Source organism: Scylla paramamosain, chromosome 43, assembly GCF_035594125.1.
Source record: "Scylla paramamosain isolate STU-SP2022 chromosome 43, ASM3559412v1, whole genome shotgun sequence".
Taxonomy (NCBI): domain Eukaryota; kingdom Metazoa; phylum Arthropoda; class Malacostraca; order Decapoda; family Portunidae; genus Scylla; species Scylla paramamosain.
Genome location: NC_087193.1, coordinates 7872072 through 7889600, shown reverse-complemented (window position 1 = coordinate 7889600; position 17529 = coordinate 7872072). Strand labels below are relative to the sequence as shown.

Here is a 17529-nt window from a genome sequence, read left to right as displayed (position 1 = left end):
GCAAGGCATCGCTCGGCTTTACACATGAACCACGCCAAAACACGATCCAAAGAGAGGCACCGAGAAGCACAGATACATAAAGAGGGGCAGAAATAGATAAAATCAATTACAAAAAGAAAAACGGTCAGGGTACGAGGATATCTAAGCCAACCAGGAGACAGAGTGAGAGGAGAAATTTTAAACAGCCCGCCCCAATCTTTCGTCTCTCAGAGCCATCTATTGCTATTGAGGGAGGAGCCAGAGAGGCTGAGAGGCGTGTTTACTTTGTGGTTCCTGCCTGGCTTTTCAACAAGATGAACCCTTTAGGAAACGCCCAGGTATTCCCAGTTCAAGAGAACACCTGTATGAACCTGTACAAGTTATTAGAGACTGGTGGAAGCAAGAATAAAGGTTAAATTAGGTTATTTTAAGCCGCCGGGTTGGAAGGACGTAGAAGGGCTTGTTAGCAATTACCTATTTGCCTCATAACTAGCCTAATCTCCTGTTTGTAATAATGTTTTGGATTATTTAGTGATCTAGGTGTGTAGAATTGTGTGTTGGTGTGTGTTACTAATGGTCTGGTTGGGTATAACGGGTGTGGTAGGTGTACTAGAGGTTATAGAATGGGTTGGCCACTGGTTAAGGTCATTGTACTGTCAAATTAAGGTGTCACTACTATTGCTACTATTTCTACTGTCTCTCTAACTTCTATAATGCCTCCTGTAGGAATGTTAGTGTAATGGGTATGGTTGGTGGTGTGTAGAATGTGTTGGTCACTGGTAAAGATCATTGTACAGTCATATTAAGGGGCCTACTACTTGTACTACCTCTCTACCCCCTGTAATGCCTCACACTAGGATGTTTTACCATATCCTGTACTTAAATTATAATGTCAGGTCCAGATATAGAAAATCAAGGTAGCCATCCCAGATTAATATTGTAATCATTGAGGTGAAGAGATTAGCAATGAAATCAATGAATTAATTAATCTAAACCTAACCTGGCTAATGCTATGTAGCATTACCCGCAAGGTGTGTTAATATTTTTTCTGTCTGTGTCGTTTTTCGTAACTAACATCTGCATGCAGTAATTTTGCATCACACGCCTTCAATTTTGTTGTATCAGGAATTCAAATCGTACAGCTCGTGCCAGAAATTATGCCACAGATTTCATTAATTCACACACTGCTAAACTGTTCCTTTTTAATTCTGAATGGACTCAGTAATTGGGTTGTAAATACTGAGTTTATATGGGGCTTTAAGAAGGTTTAAATTTACAGACAGGAATGATAAGTAGAATTTACGGACAGGAATGAAAATAGAATTTATGGACAGGAATGAAAAAGTAAAATTTATGAACAGGAATGAAAAATAAACTTTATGAACAGGAATAATAAGTAGAATTTACAGACAGGAATGATAAGTGGATGAGGTAGGTATGCTTTATACAGGGACTGCCTTAAGGCTTCTAGGAGATCCTCTTATCTTATACCAACTCTTAAGTTTATTTATTATGTTTATCAATATTGGATTAATTGTTTTGAAATCTGACAATTTTTGGCTTCAGCTGTACACTATCAAATAGATTAACCCTTTCAGTACAACAGACACCTTCCAAACTTTATCCAGTCATCCATTAGTTAGTTGTAATAGAGTAAATAAGACATAAGTGCTGGATGAGTAACTAGTGGATCCCCTTGATAATGAAAAGTATTGTACTTAACTTGATAAGATCCTCTAATGATGTATGGAATATAATGAATTTGATGTCATGGTGCTGAGACACTAGTTTTCCATGTTTTTACCTTATCCACAGGTGTGTCTGTTATCTAACCCCTGTGGATAACATGAGATGATTGCACATATAATAATTCTGTCCATCAGTCATAGTAGAGTACATGAGATGTAATAGTGGTGGATGAGTAACTAGCCGATCTATAACCCCCTTGATAACGAAAAGCATCATACTTACCTCGTCTCCTTACTTGGTGGGCTTCCCGATCCATAACCCTGAGAATGAGAAGGAACTTGACCTGATAAAATCCCATAAATACATAAAGAATATACACTTTGATGTGGTACTGAAAGGATTAATACATTGTGCAACTCATACATAAAGAATATACACTTTGATGTGGTAGTGAAAGGATTAATACACTGTGCAACTCATGACTCGTGCATGTAATAATGAGTGGGTGTTGTTCTCTCCGTAAGTAATGTGCATCTTAGCAGATCTTATTGCAGGGAGCCACTCCCGGGCAGAGGTTCCTTGGAACTAGCGCAGGCATCACCAGTGCTGAGAGGGACAAGATCTACCAGTGGATCATTGAGCTGGCCAACCCAGAGACCCGGGAAAATGCTCTCTTGGAACTGAGGTGAGAGGCATTGTATTCTGTAACATTTATGTGCCTTTGTCTCAGACTTTGTTGGAAGTTATTGGTATTTTCCTGATTACAATGATAGTTTAAGTCTACTGGAAGTTGTTCAAATTTTCAAGGATGTTTTCTTCATTATAGTGATAGTTCAGCAGGTTCTAGTGGAAGTTATAAATGTTTTCATGATTTTATTGAATAGGGAACAGGGAATATAGTAGCATTGTTCTTCCATCCTGACCACAGTGTACAGCCAGGCCACATCCCCCTTAGTAACAATGGCTAATTATGATACACGCTGCAGTATATAGTAAGTAAAATGATGGCTACATAAATATATTTGCTAACATACTACATGTCATCTCCACAGCAAGAAACGTGAGTCTGTCCCGGACTTGGCACCTCTGCTGTGGAACTCCTTTGGAACCATTGCTGCTCTGCTTCAAGAGATCATCAACATTTATCCGGCCATCAACCCAGCCACCCTTACAGCTCACCAAAGCAACAGAGTGTGCAATGCTCTGGCCCTGCTTCAGGTAAGTTGACCCCACTGCCGAGGGAAAGGTGCACCTGTTAGTGCATGGAGACAGGCTTTTAAAAACATGACAAATAAAGATAGGCCTTTAAAACATATCAAATAAAGATGCTTAAAATGTGCCTAAAGATTCCTAAGAAATATGATAATTTAAAAATAAACATATTACAAATAGACTCGTTTCAAAACATTTAACACATAAAGACAGGCTTAGTAAAACATGTGATAAGTAAAGATGCTCAACATACATAATGAATAAATAGACTGGTTTATTACAGAACCTTTTCATTAAGTTGCAATTAGCTTTTGAAAAAGCATCAGTATTGTAAAAGACTTGTTTCCTCTGCAGTGTGTTGCCTCTCATCCTGACACAAGATCTCAGTTTCTTGCTGCTCACATCCCCCTGTACCTGTACCCCTTCCTGCAGACCGTCAGTAAGACCCGTCCTTTTGAGTACCTCCGCCTCACCTCACTGGGGGTCATTGGTGCTCTTGTCAAGGCAAGTGTTGGCTCTCCAGCTTACACCTGCTGGGTCATATAGACATGTCTCTCCATGAAATGTGGTTTGCTTCTATTTTTGTATTATTTGCCTCTTCTGTGTGTTGTTTTACTAATAGGAACATTGAGAAAGATATTTGATGATTTACATCATTATCATTAACAGACTGACGAGCAGGAGGTTATAAATTTCTTGCTGACAACGGAAATCATCCCACTGTGCCTGCGTATCATGGAGTCTGGCTCTGAACTCAGCAAAACTGTGGCCACATTTATCCTGCAGAAGATTCTCCTGGATGAGACAGGCCTCAACTACATCTGTCAGGTGGGATGAGGAATATTTTTGTGTTTTGGCTTATTGGTGACTGCACTTATGTTCCTCATGCAGTGTGGTGAGGAATGGTCCCGAAGAGGAGATCCAGAGACTTTAAGTAATGCTTGCAATTTGAACACGTGTGTGTGAATATTGATTAACTGCACGTTTATCTTTCTATCTCTATACCAGGCCAGCAATCCCATTCAGGGTGGCCCAGACAGAGCATCACACACTGATACACACATTAACACTCTTGTCCCTGTCAGTTCTTGGTGTAAAGCACCCCCTAGGGGTGCTTGCACCCCTGGAGGGGTGCAAGGGTGCATACATTGAAAAAGGTTAAGAACCACTGGTGTAAAGGGATAGGTCTATAAAATTAGTAGAATATAAAGAGCTCAGTTATATAAGAATTAGACGACTGGAAACCCTCTCCTCTGTACCATTATCCCTAAGAGGCAAAGTGAAGCATCTTGTCATGGTTACCTCTCAAAGGAGAATCTCAGCCTGGTGTATTATAGGTTATACTTTCATCACTCATAAACCACATCTGCTCACCAATATCCTGTCTTCTCTCTGATCTACAGACATATGAGCGCTTCTCCCACGTGGCAATGATCCTGGGCAAAATGGTGATTGCTCTTGCCAAGGAGCAGTCTGCCCGGCTGCTGAAACACGTTATTCGTTGCTACCTCAGGCTCTCTGACAACCCTAGGTGAGAAACATGCATGTGATAACGTGCATAGCGATGCATGTTAAATTTGTTATATCTCATCTCAAAAATATCAGTATCATTTTGTTTAACCTCCTTGTTTTTCCATACAGGATTGGATGGTCTATTTGTCTTTTCCACTTTTTGCAGTTGTAGGGATATATGTAAAGTTTTTTCTGATGTCTCCAAAATATCATCATTTTCATAATTTTGTTCAACCTTCTTATTTTCTCACACAGGATTGAACAGTTTAGTATTTTTTTTTTCTTTTAAGTGTCTTTCTTCCTGTATTCATGCTTCTCATGTCTTTTGCACAATATCTCCATGTCTTCAGTCTTCCCTCTGGTCTCTCTATCTCCAAATATTTTGAGTACATGACTTTCTTTGCTCCACCTGACATGCCTCATCCTTACATGCCCATAGTACCACCATAAAAATATGGCTATATTCATACATTTTCTATTTGCACAGGGCTCGGGAGGCTCTGCGTCAGTGTCTGCCAGACCAGCTCAAGGACCAGACCTTCGCTGGCTGCCTCAAGGATGACAAATCCACCAAACACTGGCTCCAGCAGCTCCTTGCCAACCTGGAGACCACCTCTGTACCTGATCCTCGTATTGCCCTCCCTCCCCTGGCAGCCCAGTGATGTGGTCTGATGCCAGGGAGGCAATGAAGTGACCTGATATGACTTGAGACTCTCCTTCCATGCCTAGTGTCTGGTGGTGTTGTGTTGAAGGTGCCTGATCCCGAACGCATTCAAGGAAGTGTTCAGTGGAGTTTTCTCGCTTGCTACACAATGCTGTGATCTTGGACACCTGGTCTTGTTGTTCTGACTGTCTTTGGTAATTCTGTGATAAGATATATATTTTTTCTCGCGGTTGTGTCGTGCATTAAGCTTGTACAGATGCTTCTTGGAGCCGCCACCGCCTGTGGGTCAAGTGCACGGTATTAGGCTTTCAGATATGACAAGGGAGTTGGGAAGTACTACATAGATATCTCATTCTTCAGTGCAAAGAGACAGTGTGAAAGAGGACCAGAGACTCTAAGGTAGATTCTATGTGCATATCGTAAGGCTATGTGTAAATAATGCCAAATATCAGGTATCTTTTAAGGCTGCTACTTTTGGGGACTCAAAGAAGTTCTTCCTCCGAGACTAACAATCGTACGTTTACTACGTTTTGCAATATTTTCCACGGTTTGTTTGGTCATGTTCAGTGGCATTACAGATGGTACGTGACATGGGCAGTTTCCTGTCAGTTGTCAAGGAGACCGTGATCAAAAAGGGCAGCATCCATAACTCATAGTACAGTCATGGTAAGGAGTAGAGGAACTTACCACCCACTTACAACTTTTCCCTCAGTCCTAAGTCCTCTGGTCTGCTGACAGTCTTACAAAATCACAGTCAGTAGTAGAGGAACTTATCACCCTCACTCTTATAACCTTTCCAAAGTCCAAAGTCCTCAATCTGCTGACAGTCTTACAAAACCTGAAAACTAATTCTCTGCAGATTGGAAGACTTAGCACTGAGGAGAAACATCAAGCACAGTGGGTGTAAGTACAGGTTAACTCACTCCTGAGCATGACTAACTGATACACTGGTGGTTAAAATCATGTTCAGTCATTCATGTTAAATTTGATGTTATACTAATAAGGTTCATTGCAATTCCTTCTTCAATTCCTTGGCCAATATATATCAGAGCATCATATTATAATTGGTGAGCTGTGAAACTAAAAGAGAATAATATGTAGTATTAGATTCCCTACTCTGGGTTTTAGTTGTAGTGGTAATGGTTACAATTCTCCATTTGATTCTGCGACAGTAAATATCAAATAGTGAATAATGTACCAATTGATGAGCCACAAGACTAAAATGAAATAATTAGTAATATTAGAGTCCCTGGTCTTGATAAATGTTAGTGACAATCATTACAATTCCTTATTTGATGCTTGGCCAAAAGGTAACAAAATGATGTACCCATTGATCATCCATAAGTCTAAAAGAAAATTATGTGTAATATAAGATTTTCTGCTCTTGATAGATGTTATAGTGATAATCTTAACAGTTCTCCATTCAATTCTGGACCAACAAACAACTAACATATGATATACTACTTGACAAACCACAAGTCTAAAAAGGAAATAATTTGTAATATACTGATTTTGGGTATTAGATGTTATAGTGATAAGAATTGCTGTAAATCCTCACTCAATACTGAGCAAATGAGTATCAAATAAATCACTACTTGCCGAGCCACCACCAGCACTCTATGGACGTGAATTGCCTTAAGGAAGAAGTCTTTACAAATGCCTTAATGGGTAATGGGGCAATATTTTACTTAAAGCTCCCTATTGACCTTATTGTCTAGTCTTATTTATTTTTCAAAGTTTTTTTTTTTAAGTTTTCCTGCTTTTTTTCACCATGAATGACATGCAAGACAAGTCAAGCACAATATAACCAGTCTGTTTGCTCACTGTAATGCCTGTACCACTCACCAGGCTTGCTGTGCTGTTAAGAATGCATGAAACACACACACACACACACACACACACACACACACACACACGTTTCCACAAGAACTAAGCCACATTAATCTCTTTCTTTGACTGCTAGTGAATGTATGGCATTGCTTTAATACCACAGATATCACTCAAAAAGAATAAAGCTACAGCCACTCGGAGGTTTCAGGTAACTTGATCACTCTGTTTGGCATCAGTGGTGGCTTGCAAAACCCTCAAAACTTGCACCATGTTTCAAGCTTCAGAAGCCAAAGCACTTGCAAATAAAACTACAGGCTCTAAAATGTTGAAGTCGCTCAATCACTCCTGCCATCAGTGTTGTCTTTCAGTGTACTCCAAACTCGCATATTTGTTGAGGTTAAGGAGATGCTGTAGCAGTCAAAGAGTTTTGTTTTCAGGCAGATTCTGTATTTTTTTTAAAGTTATGCTCATCAATTTAATTGAAGTCCTGTTTCTTTGTTTAAAAATTGTGGCTGTGGTTTCTTGGACCCAATAAAGACAGAACTCAGTATGTTAGGGATCTGACTGCCATCGCATCCCTCATGGAGAGGAGTCGTTGGCTTGTGTGTCATTGTAAAGTGGACTCCTGTTACCTAAGACTGGCCGTGTGTTCCTTACTGGCTGGGTGATCTTCCAACTGTATTTTTTGTCGTCAATAAAGTATTCTCACCAAAACATCCATTATTTGTTAGTGATACATTCTGAATCTGTCTTTACTTTGTGTAGATTACATGGCACCTGAGACTGAGCCTGTACTATCATATACTTGCTTTGTGTAGATTAGTGTAGATTACATTGTACCTCCAGAGGCCTGTCATTCTGCCATAAACTTAATAAGATGAAACAGGTTATCATAAAAGTAATTCAGGCTTTTAATAATTCAACGATTATTTATTGTCACAAATTCTAATACTAGTAAAGGCGCAAAGTTACTTAACATTATAATATACATTGTTATTCTATTGATGTACAAATAATCTAGAATCTATAACACTACTACTACTATGAACTACAGTACATCATACATAAATATGTATATATTATTCTAATTTGTACTTAGTGATTATGACGAATATTTTCCATCATTTTGCTTTCCATTTCTGACTTGGAGAAAAGACAAAAGCTTCCTCTCTTGCTCCTGTGGTGTTCCAGCTTTGTGTGAGCTTACTGAACATCACTGAGGCATCCTACATTAAACCACATTAAAAGATAAGCTAAGATCAAAATTATATGTCAGTCTCCCCCTCATGCTCTCTACAGCAACTTGATCTGAAGACACCTGGTGCAGCCACCTCACAGCAACCCACTGCTAAGGGAAGCTCAAATATAGAAACTGAAGAAGTGACCTTTGAAATATACATACCTTAGTGCCTTTAAATTGATATTCCAGCATAGGTATGTCATATTGATACTAAAATCTATTAGGTATTATCTTTCCAGATAGAAATATCACTTAGCATAATATTTTCCAAAATCTTAATGAACAATACACTCACATGCCAACCTTCAATTCCTAACTGGTGCATAAAACAATCCACAAACTTCAACATGCATCCACATAACACTCACTCACAGAACAAATCCACTAATACTAAAATCACAGGTGAAAATATGCATGTACCTCACCATACCTCACAAGCTGCTCAGAGGAGGTCATGTCAGCCTTTTGGTTGGTGTTGTGGGGCCAGTGTCAGGAGCTTGCCTGCCTATCATGGCCCTCCGTGAATGGGTTCCTCCTCTTCCTTCAGGGCGCTGTTGATCCTCCGCAGCTCTGCTAAAACCTGCACCAGAAGAACATTGGTTTTCCTCGTGGCTTCTTTCTGCTGTCGGGATGCCTCTACCCGTGCTTCCAGACGCTCCAGTCGCTTCTTGATGGTCAGCGTGGACTCAATGTGCTTGACACGAGCCAGGACACTCTTCCCCCAGCAGGTCTTCCTCGGGGACTTGCAGGAGCTCATCTGTGGCTGTCTTGGCTCCTCCTGTGTGCTGATCCTGACCCTCCTGGGTCTCTGCACTGTGGAGGGGGAAGACATCCTGCCATTTTTCAAGATAATCGCTAAATTTTATGTTTCATTATGGCAAAAAAAAAAAAAAAAAAAAAATCTGTATAAGTAAAACAAAGTACACTGCAGACATCAAAGCTGGTATGCAAAATGAGACACAGAAAAGTATTTGAAAAACAAGGAACCAAAACAATCAACCAGCAAAATATCTAAATTAAGGTGCAAACATTAATACTGCTGGCAACAACACGAGTACAGATGACAAATAAACCAAAGCAAATTATGCACAGAAGTATCAGGAAAGCACAGACACAAAATAAGTCACCAGTAAAATATCAAACATCAACACTCTGGCGATGAATAAAACAAAGAAAAAATTCACAGAAGCATCAAGTCAGCACAAAATCGTCACCAGAATAACTTTACCAGTAGTGTGAACAATAAATTTTCACCAAAGTATCAAGTCAACACCAAATCAAAACTCACCAAAATAACCTCACCAGCAATGCCAACCAAAAAAAAAAAAATAAAAAATAAATAAAATAAAATAAAATAATTAATTAATAATAATAAAAAAAAAAAAAAAAAATCCAAACAAATAGATGAAATATCCTTACCATTGGTGCGGACATTAACAGTGTTGGCCACCTCACGAGTCCGGGTGTAGAAGGCCCAGAGAGGCAGCACACCGGTGGCCTCCGCCTGTGCCTGGTGCATCCTGAGGCTCTCCTCCAGGCCCAGCCACTTGCGCTGGCACTGCTCACTGTTCACTTCTGACCCGACCTGACTCAGTTGCAGAGCAATATCCTGTGAGACAAATACATGAAAAAAGTAACTCCATTTTTTTACACTGAGAGGGATAAACAAGGAATGGTTAAAAAAAGAGAGAAAGGGAAAAGAAAGTATTAGTATACACACTGCAGAAAATAATGAAAAAAGTACTTAGAATATCTTTTTTACATCAACACACACATACATAAAACCATAAGAAAATAGAGAAACTACAAAAGGCCAGTTAATCAACATGTGACAGACAAACACATGAAAAAACTACTTCCTATTTTCACACTGAGAGGGATAAACAAGGTATGGTTAAAAAGAAAGAAACTGAAAAGAAAACATTAACACACACACATATATATATATAGCAAAAACTCTGCAATATAGGGCAACATGTTGTTACTATAACCCATTCATTGTCAATGATAACAATAAAGATAATAAGATACTGAAAGCAATGACAATAAAGATGCTAAGATACTAAGAAACTAGGATAGCTAAACTAGAGCCTCATCCACACTTTCTCACCTCCCACACTGCACTGATGTCGGCATCTGGTGTGGCAAAGGCTTCCAGGCACTCAGTGATGTAGTCCAGGAGGAGGTTCACCATGTCACTTGTCCACAGGAACCCTTCTGCAGGACAAGGGCAAAGTATGCTATTGTTGACATTCACATAGACATTTCAAGCTTACTAGAATTTAACAGTTGGGTGTGCTATTATTCACAGGCATTTAGATACTTCAGGTTTACTAGATTCTAACAGAAACTTAAGTCTATAAATTAGAGTCCAAAAGTTGTGTGTGCTATTATTCATATACAAAATAGACACTTCAGAGCCTAAGAGTTGAGTTATTTATAATTCCATCCCTTGTGGCACTCACCAGCTCCCTGTTACTCTAATTTATGTGATGCTTGGGAGCAAAATGGGTACATTGGGAAATTGGTTTGATGGCAGGAAACATTGGTCAAGAGAGAGATTTGCTAGGGATGGATCTTCTGACAGGGCACTCATGGAAACACAATGACACCTTACCAGTCAGGCCAAGACAATCACCAAGACCCAGATTCTGATTGGCATGTGACAAGATTTATACTATGACTCTATATTCATTTTAGGCACTCACTGCTATTAGCAAGCTCCTGAGAATCAAACCTCTATCAGACACTCACTAAAACACACCAAATACCCCACATGTCAGTTAAATATGATCACTGAGCTCCACACTTTTGGCTCCATGTTCGTCCTAGGCCCTCACCATCATTAGTAAGCTCCTGAAACTCTGCTGGCACAGTGCTGTCAGGTACCACAGACGCCGGCACACCCTGGTTCATCCTATGGGGGAGCAATGCACAGTTTTAGCTTCGAGTCTTGTGTTACAGAGACAGTATCATAACATAGCAGTAAGATTCATATAAAGTATTTCACAAGAACATCAGGAAAGCTGTAAGAGAAAGAAAGATACAGAAAGAAAAGAAAGAACAAAGAAAGAACAAAAGAGAGAAAAAAAAATGGAGCCAAGAAATAAAAGCCTCAAGTGTGACAGAACACAAAGAACACGAGACACTCACGCCTGCTCTCTCATGCCGAGAGGATCAATCTCCTGCCCCAAGATATGGTGCAGGGCATCAAAATACTCAAAGCGGGTGCTGGTGTCCCCGTGCACTTGCTTCTGCAGCACCCGGATGTAGGTTGTCTGTGGAGGGAAGGCCAGAGAGGTCACCAGCAAGTTCATGGTTAATATAAAAAAATGCCTTGCTGTGAATACATGTGGGCAACTGTACTATGCCTGAACTCCTTGAGTAGTACAGTGGTCTAGAAGACTACATCCCTTTCCACTGGGGCTGATGGGGTTAAGAGAGTGAATGATGAGTGAGTAGGTGTGTGGTGCTTTGTCTCAGCTACCCTGTGTGGGACTGCCAGCCTGGTATATTGATAGACGGAGAAATACATGAATGACAATCGAGAATTAAATCTACACGTCATCTAGGGAGGAGTTACCTTATCAGCTTATTAACCAGACCCAGACAGGTATAGTAGTTAGTAGTAGTAGTTGTAGTAGTAGTAGTAATAGTAGTACTAATAGTAGAAGTAGTAGTAGTAGTAGTAGTAGTAGTAGTAGTAGTAGTAGTAGTAGTAGTAGTAGTAGTAGTAGTAATACATGTAATACAAAAAAGTTATGATCTCATTCTTGGCATACCCACCTTGAGGTTCCTCCATTTCTTATCACAGTCACTCCCCAAGCAGTAATAGCCTTTCTCCCTCATGTGCTCAGCCACAGCATTCCAGATGGCCTTCTTCTTTTTGGTGCCGTCATAGAAATCCTCAAAGAACTCCTCCACACTGCTGATGAGAGCCAGCACTTGCTCCCGGCCCCAGTGAATCTCAGGCACCCGCACTGCACCGGAGCCTGCTGACGGGCCTGCTGCGTCTGAGAGAAATTAGGAGGCTCCTCATTTGCCTCTCAGCTGCCTTATCCCTTATCCCACTTCAAGATCTGATAGCCCTGTTTTGTCCCTAGTGCCACTTATCTGAGAGCCTTGTTATGTCCCTTATCCCACTTATCTGACAGCATTTTTATATCCCTTATACCACTTAAAGATCTGATAGCTTTGTTAGTATATCATTTATGGCATTTAAAGATCATATACGGGTCTTTAAGTGGTTAATAATCTATATAGGACAAGAAAAAACAGGTTTAAAGCTCCATTCTTCCACTCTTATGGCGAGAAAGGTTAGGAAATTATGCAAATAACCATAACTTATTAAATCTCAGACAATGGCTGTCTATTTTTTTTGGCAAAATATGATGCTTTTTCAACTCATGACCTACACAATGAAGGGATCAACAGTGAAATTAATTAACTGAATGATTCTAAATACATCCTATCGTAACCTAACCTATCTTTACCTAAACATACCTAGCTTAACCTAAACCTAACCCAACATAACCTGACCTAACCTAACCTAGCCAAAGATGAAGTAATTTTGATTACCTATTCTTTATAACTCCGTGTCACGTACAATAACGAAACTTACATATCAAGTTGGACACGTTGTGGCCTTGCGGTAAATGCAAAAATCTGTTAGGAGACGAGTCTAATATGTCGGCAATAACTTCGGGAATAAACGGCGTCCAGCACATGGAGGTGGCATGATTCCACTCCTGTGCTGAGATTAAGCTAGTCCTCACCTGTCATACTGAGTCCTGGGTGTCTTGTCAGGGGCGTGTGAAGTTCTTATGTTCTGTCAGTTATCACGTCTCGATGGCACTCGTGTGAATGTGGGTCTCGGTTGGTCACGCCTCCCGCCTTGAGTCCTTGAAAGAGCAATGTGCCAGATTGTTTTGGCCATATTATCGTACTACACAGGTTGAAATTATTGTACTTTTGGTAAAATTGTCGTACATATGTAATTATTCCAAATATTATGCAAAACTGCCACTTTCCAAATACAGCAGAATTTAGGTTATATATATATATATATATATATATATATATATATATATATATATATATATATATATATATATATATATATAGAGAGAGAGAGAGAGAGAGAGAGAGAGAGAGAGAGAGAGAGAGAGAGAGAGAGAGAGAGAGAGAGAGAGAGAGAGAGAGAGAGAGAGAGAGACTCCGCCAGTAATTTCTTCATTGTTACTCGTTCACAGACGGCAAGTTCTGTGACTCCCTCCCTCTCCCTCTCCCTCGCCCTCACAAGATGTCGGTGCAGATAGAAAAAAAGGCGCTATGAGTGTTCTGCCCTCCCGCGCGGCTGGAAAAGAGAGGAAGTGCTGAGGAAAACTGGGCTGACTTGCGGTAAAGTAATAAGAATAATATTAGTGATAATAATTGTAATCTTGATAATGTTTGACTGTAATAAAAATAATTATTTGTAATTACGAGTTTTATTGATTACATACCATACTGAGAGAGAGAGTTTGAGAGAGAGAGAGAGAGAGAGAGAGAGAGAGAGAGAGAGAGAGAGAGAGAGAGAGAGAGAGAGAGAGAGAGAAATACAACAAATTTTAACACAACAAAAAATATATATATATTACTTTTTTATTTATAAGTGTAAATAGAAATACATTAGTACTACTTCTACTACTACTACTTTCAGGACACATATACTAGAGAATAAGAAGTGAAGAAAATGGTGAAGAAATTGTGAAAAAATTGTGAAAAAATGGAAGCTGAAAAAAATTAAGGGAAATTATGAAAAAATGGTGGAAAAAATAACGAACAGTGAAAAAATGAGAAAAAAAATGACGAGAGTGAAGAAATAAAAAAAAAAAAAAAGGTTTTTGTAAGAGGTACACCCTCACAAACACTGCCACACCCCCCCCGAAACACTGCCACAGCCTCCCAAACATTGCTACATCTTCCCAAACATTGCTATACCCTCCCAAACACTGCTACACCCTCCCAAACACTGCCACACCCTCCAAAACATTGCCACACCTTCCCAAACAGTCACACTCTCCCAAACACTGCCACACCCTCCCAAACACTGCCACACCCTCACAAACATTGCTACACCCACTGAAACACTACCACAACCTCCCAAACACTGCCACATCCTCCCAAAGACCCCAAAACACCCAAACAGACCTTAAACTTTTGCTACGTTTCTTCTTGACCATCGACAAACAGACATACACCACTGCCAAGACGTCTGCATATGTTCTATTCCCAGGCCTACACCCGCTCACTGGGGGAGGCGGCGCAGGTGAGGGCTGACAGAGCACTGCAAACATGTCCTTTTAAATCCTCCTCCCCATCTCTCACTGCAAGATTACGTTGGGTTAGATTAAGTTAGGTAAAGGTTTAGGTGAGGTTAGGTCAAGGATGATTTAACAGGAAAATAAAGAAAGAAAGATGAAGAAAAGGAAGGAAAAGAGAATGAAATGAAAGAATGAATTAATTAGGTGTTTTATTTACTTTTAATTAATGACTATAATGTTTTAAGAATATTTGAGTGAATTTAAAACAAGAAAACTGAAAATTAAAGAAAAATCTGCATCTCTCTCTCTCTCTCTCTCTCTCTCTCTCTCTCTCTCTCTCTCTCTCTCTCTCTCTCTAAGGAAACAAAAAATTTATAAACACAACAACAACAACAACAACAACAACAACTACTACTACTACTACTACTCCCCCTGGAGTAGGCTGGTGTGTGGGGTGAGGCAGGTAGACTGAGTTGATTTAATGATTTTTTGTCTTTTTTTTTTTTATTGTTTGTTATGTGCTTATGTTTAATTTATATATATTATCACCATCTGTACACTAAAAGACAGAGCAATACACACACACACACACACACACACACACACACACACACACACACACACACACACACACACTCCATCACCATATGTGTAATGAAAGAAAGGGCAACTCTCTCTCTCACACACACACACACACACACACACACTGCATCATCATCTGTACAACGAAAGATAAGGCAACACACAAACACAAACACAAACACACACACACACACACACACACACACACACACTGCATAAGCATATGTACAACGAAAGACAAGGCAACACACACACACACACACACACTGCATCACCATCTGTACAACGAAAGACAAGGCAACACACACACACACACACACACACACACACACACTGCATCACCATCTGTACAACGAAAGATAAGGCAACACACACACACACACACACACACACACACACACACACACACACACACACACACACACACACACACACACTGCATAAGCATATGTACAACGAAAGACAAGGCAACACACACACACACACACACACACACACACACACACACACACACACACACTGCATAAGTATATTTACAACGAAAGACAAGGCAACACACACACACACACACACACACACACACACTGCATAAGCATATATACAACGAAAGACAAGGCAATGCACACACACACACACACACACTGCATAAGCATATGTACAACGAAAGACAAGGCAACACACACACACACACACACACACACACACACACACACACACACTGCATAAGCATCTGTACAACGAAAGACAAGGCAACACACACACACACACACACACACACACACACACACACATACTGCATAAGCATCTGTACAACGTAAGACAAGGCAACACACACACACACACTGCATCACCATCTGTACAACGAAAGATAAGGCAACACACACACACACACACACACACACACTGCATAACAATTTGTACAACGAAAGACAAAGCAACACACACTGCATCACCATCTGTACAACGAAAAATAAGGCAACACACACACACACACACACCTTGAAAAAAAAAACACTGAATATTTACTGGGAGGGACCGGAAGGGAGTTAGGGATGGTACCACTCTGATAACGTCACGGCTGGGGGCTTGTGACGTCACAGCTGGGGGTTGATGACGTCACAACGACCATTATTTACGTACGTACATATTTCATTTTGAAAATGACCCCTCTAAAAAACGCAGCTAGACAGGAATGCTTTATAAATTCAGACTTGCCACACATTTTAACTAATGCCACAAATAACAACACAATTCGAAACGCAGTAGTATTAAAGATATTTAAAAAGAAGTATCTGGAAACTGTTCGAACCTTCACCCCATTTAAAATCGTTCAAATGTCCACCCATTCTGGCTTAAACATAACGGAAAACATTTTAAAAAATCTGAACTATTTTCTAAAACCATTTAAAGTGAGCTACAAGCACAAATAAAAAAATCTACCGAAAAAAAATTCAATATTATTGGAAGTTGAACACAAATAAAAACAAGTGTACGGTGCATGCATTTCACTGAGCGGGACGGCAACACATTTAAAAAAACACCAACTATTTTTTAAAACCAATAAGAACCTAGTACAGGCTGAAATAAAAAATTTAGTTTTGGGACCGTAAAAATATACGCCGAAAACGGCCCTCTTATTTACACAAAAACAACGTCAAAATCACCACTTTTCACGCAACACACGCGCTCAAATAACTTAAAAAACAACGAAATATTTTTACAAACCATAAAATCTTAGCTACAAGCCGAAATAAAATACTTAGGAAATAAAAAATAATATTGGAACCGGAGGGGGCTGGGGAGCCTTATCCAAGATGGCGGTGGGGGGCCAGTGGAGGGGACGACCAACCCTTCTCACTCATTTAAACCCTCGCTAAACTTACACTAAGTAATGGCAGGTATATCTAACGAGCGCATATTGAAGCTTGGTCATGTGGCTCCGCTTTGCGACAGTATTGGTTTAAAACACTCACAGATAAGATAGATAATGGGTGATAAATAGAGACGACCCGGATAGTTTACATTTTCATTAAGTTAAATTTTACGGTTTTTAGCAACAAGACGAGGCTGATACAGGGATATATTGTGCTGGAGGTTAGGTGAGATGCGTTAAAATGAGTTAAAACCGTGGATTGTTCAGTTATTCATTAAAAAGTTACGTTAAGTTACCTAAATTTATTCTAACAGTTCCTGACCTTATCTTCCCTGTGGTGGTGATGGTGGTGGTGATCTAACTTCCTGCCTCCTCGTCACTATGGCTGGCTGTCTAGCACCTTCTCACAGCCAAACTTTTCTTTATTTTGCTTGTTTTCACCCACTGCTGCCTTCGGGTGTCCACTGCTTAGAGCCCACGCCTTCCTCATTACCAACTAAAGAAGGTTTAGCTCATGGGTAAGCCTTGGCAGCCACTGTGTAGGCGTGGTTATACACACACACACAAAAAAAAAAAAAAATTCTGTCAGGCTGGGAGTTGAAACAGACGTACACTACCACCACCCATAGACGCGACACACTGA

The 17529-nt window shown here is 40.0% G+C and overlaps 2 protein-coding genes across 9 annotated transcripts; one reads left to right on the top strand and one right to left on the bottom strand.

Moving 5' to 3' along the window:
• Positions 1–171: 171 nt before the first annotated feature.
• On the top strand, positions 172–7600 carry LOC135093566 (CCR4-NOT transcription complex subunit 9-like). 2 transcript variants are annotated; one of them, XM_063992932.1, is made up of 7 exons: positions 172–317; positions 2211–2353; positions 2721–2886; positions 3235–3384; positions 3550–3708; positions 4284–4411; positions 4880–7600. In XM_063992932.1, the coding sequence occupies exons 1-7, from the start codon at positions 294–296 to the stop codon at positions 5052–5054; spliced, it is 945 nt and encodes a 314-aa protein (XP_063849002.1). In that variant the 5' UTR covers positions 172–293; the 3' UTR covers positions 5055–7600. The 2 variants fall into 2 exon arrangements, with proteins under 2 accessions (XP_063849002.1, XP_063849003.1); XM_063992933.1 differs by having other exon boundaries at positions 200–317; positions 2223–2353.
• LOC135093565 (uncharacterized) lies at positions 2529–17415 on the bottom strand. 7 transcript variants are annotated; one of them, XR_010263423.1, is made up of 10 exons: positions 17209–17415; positions 14319–14494; positions 12902–13027; positions 11913–12139; positions 11280–11404; positions 10967–11043; positions 10237–10343; positions 9546–9735; positions 8557–8939; positions 2529–2920 (listed from the first exon to the last, which is right to left on the bottom strand). XR_010263423.1 is itself a non-coding variant. In XM_063992927.1 (9 exons), exons 3-9 carry the CDS (start codon positions 12906–12908, stop codon positions 8635–8637), a joined length of 1038 nt encoding a protein of 345 aa, XP_063848997.1. In that variant the 5' UTR covers positions 12909–13027; positions 14319–14494; positions 17209–17415; the 3' UTR covers positions 7793–8634. The 7 variants fall into 7 exon arrangements, 4 of the variants coding, with proteins under 4 accessions (XP_063848997.1, XP_063849000.1, XP_063849001.1 ...); XR_010263422.1 differs by having other exon boundaries at positions 2529–2900; XR_010263421.1 differs by lacking the exon at positions 2529–2920 and adding an exon at positions 5197–5335.
• Between the last annotated feature and the right edge of the window lie 114 nt (positions 17416–17529).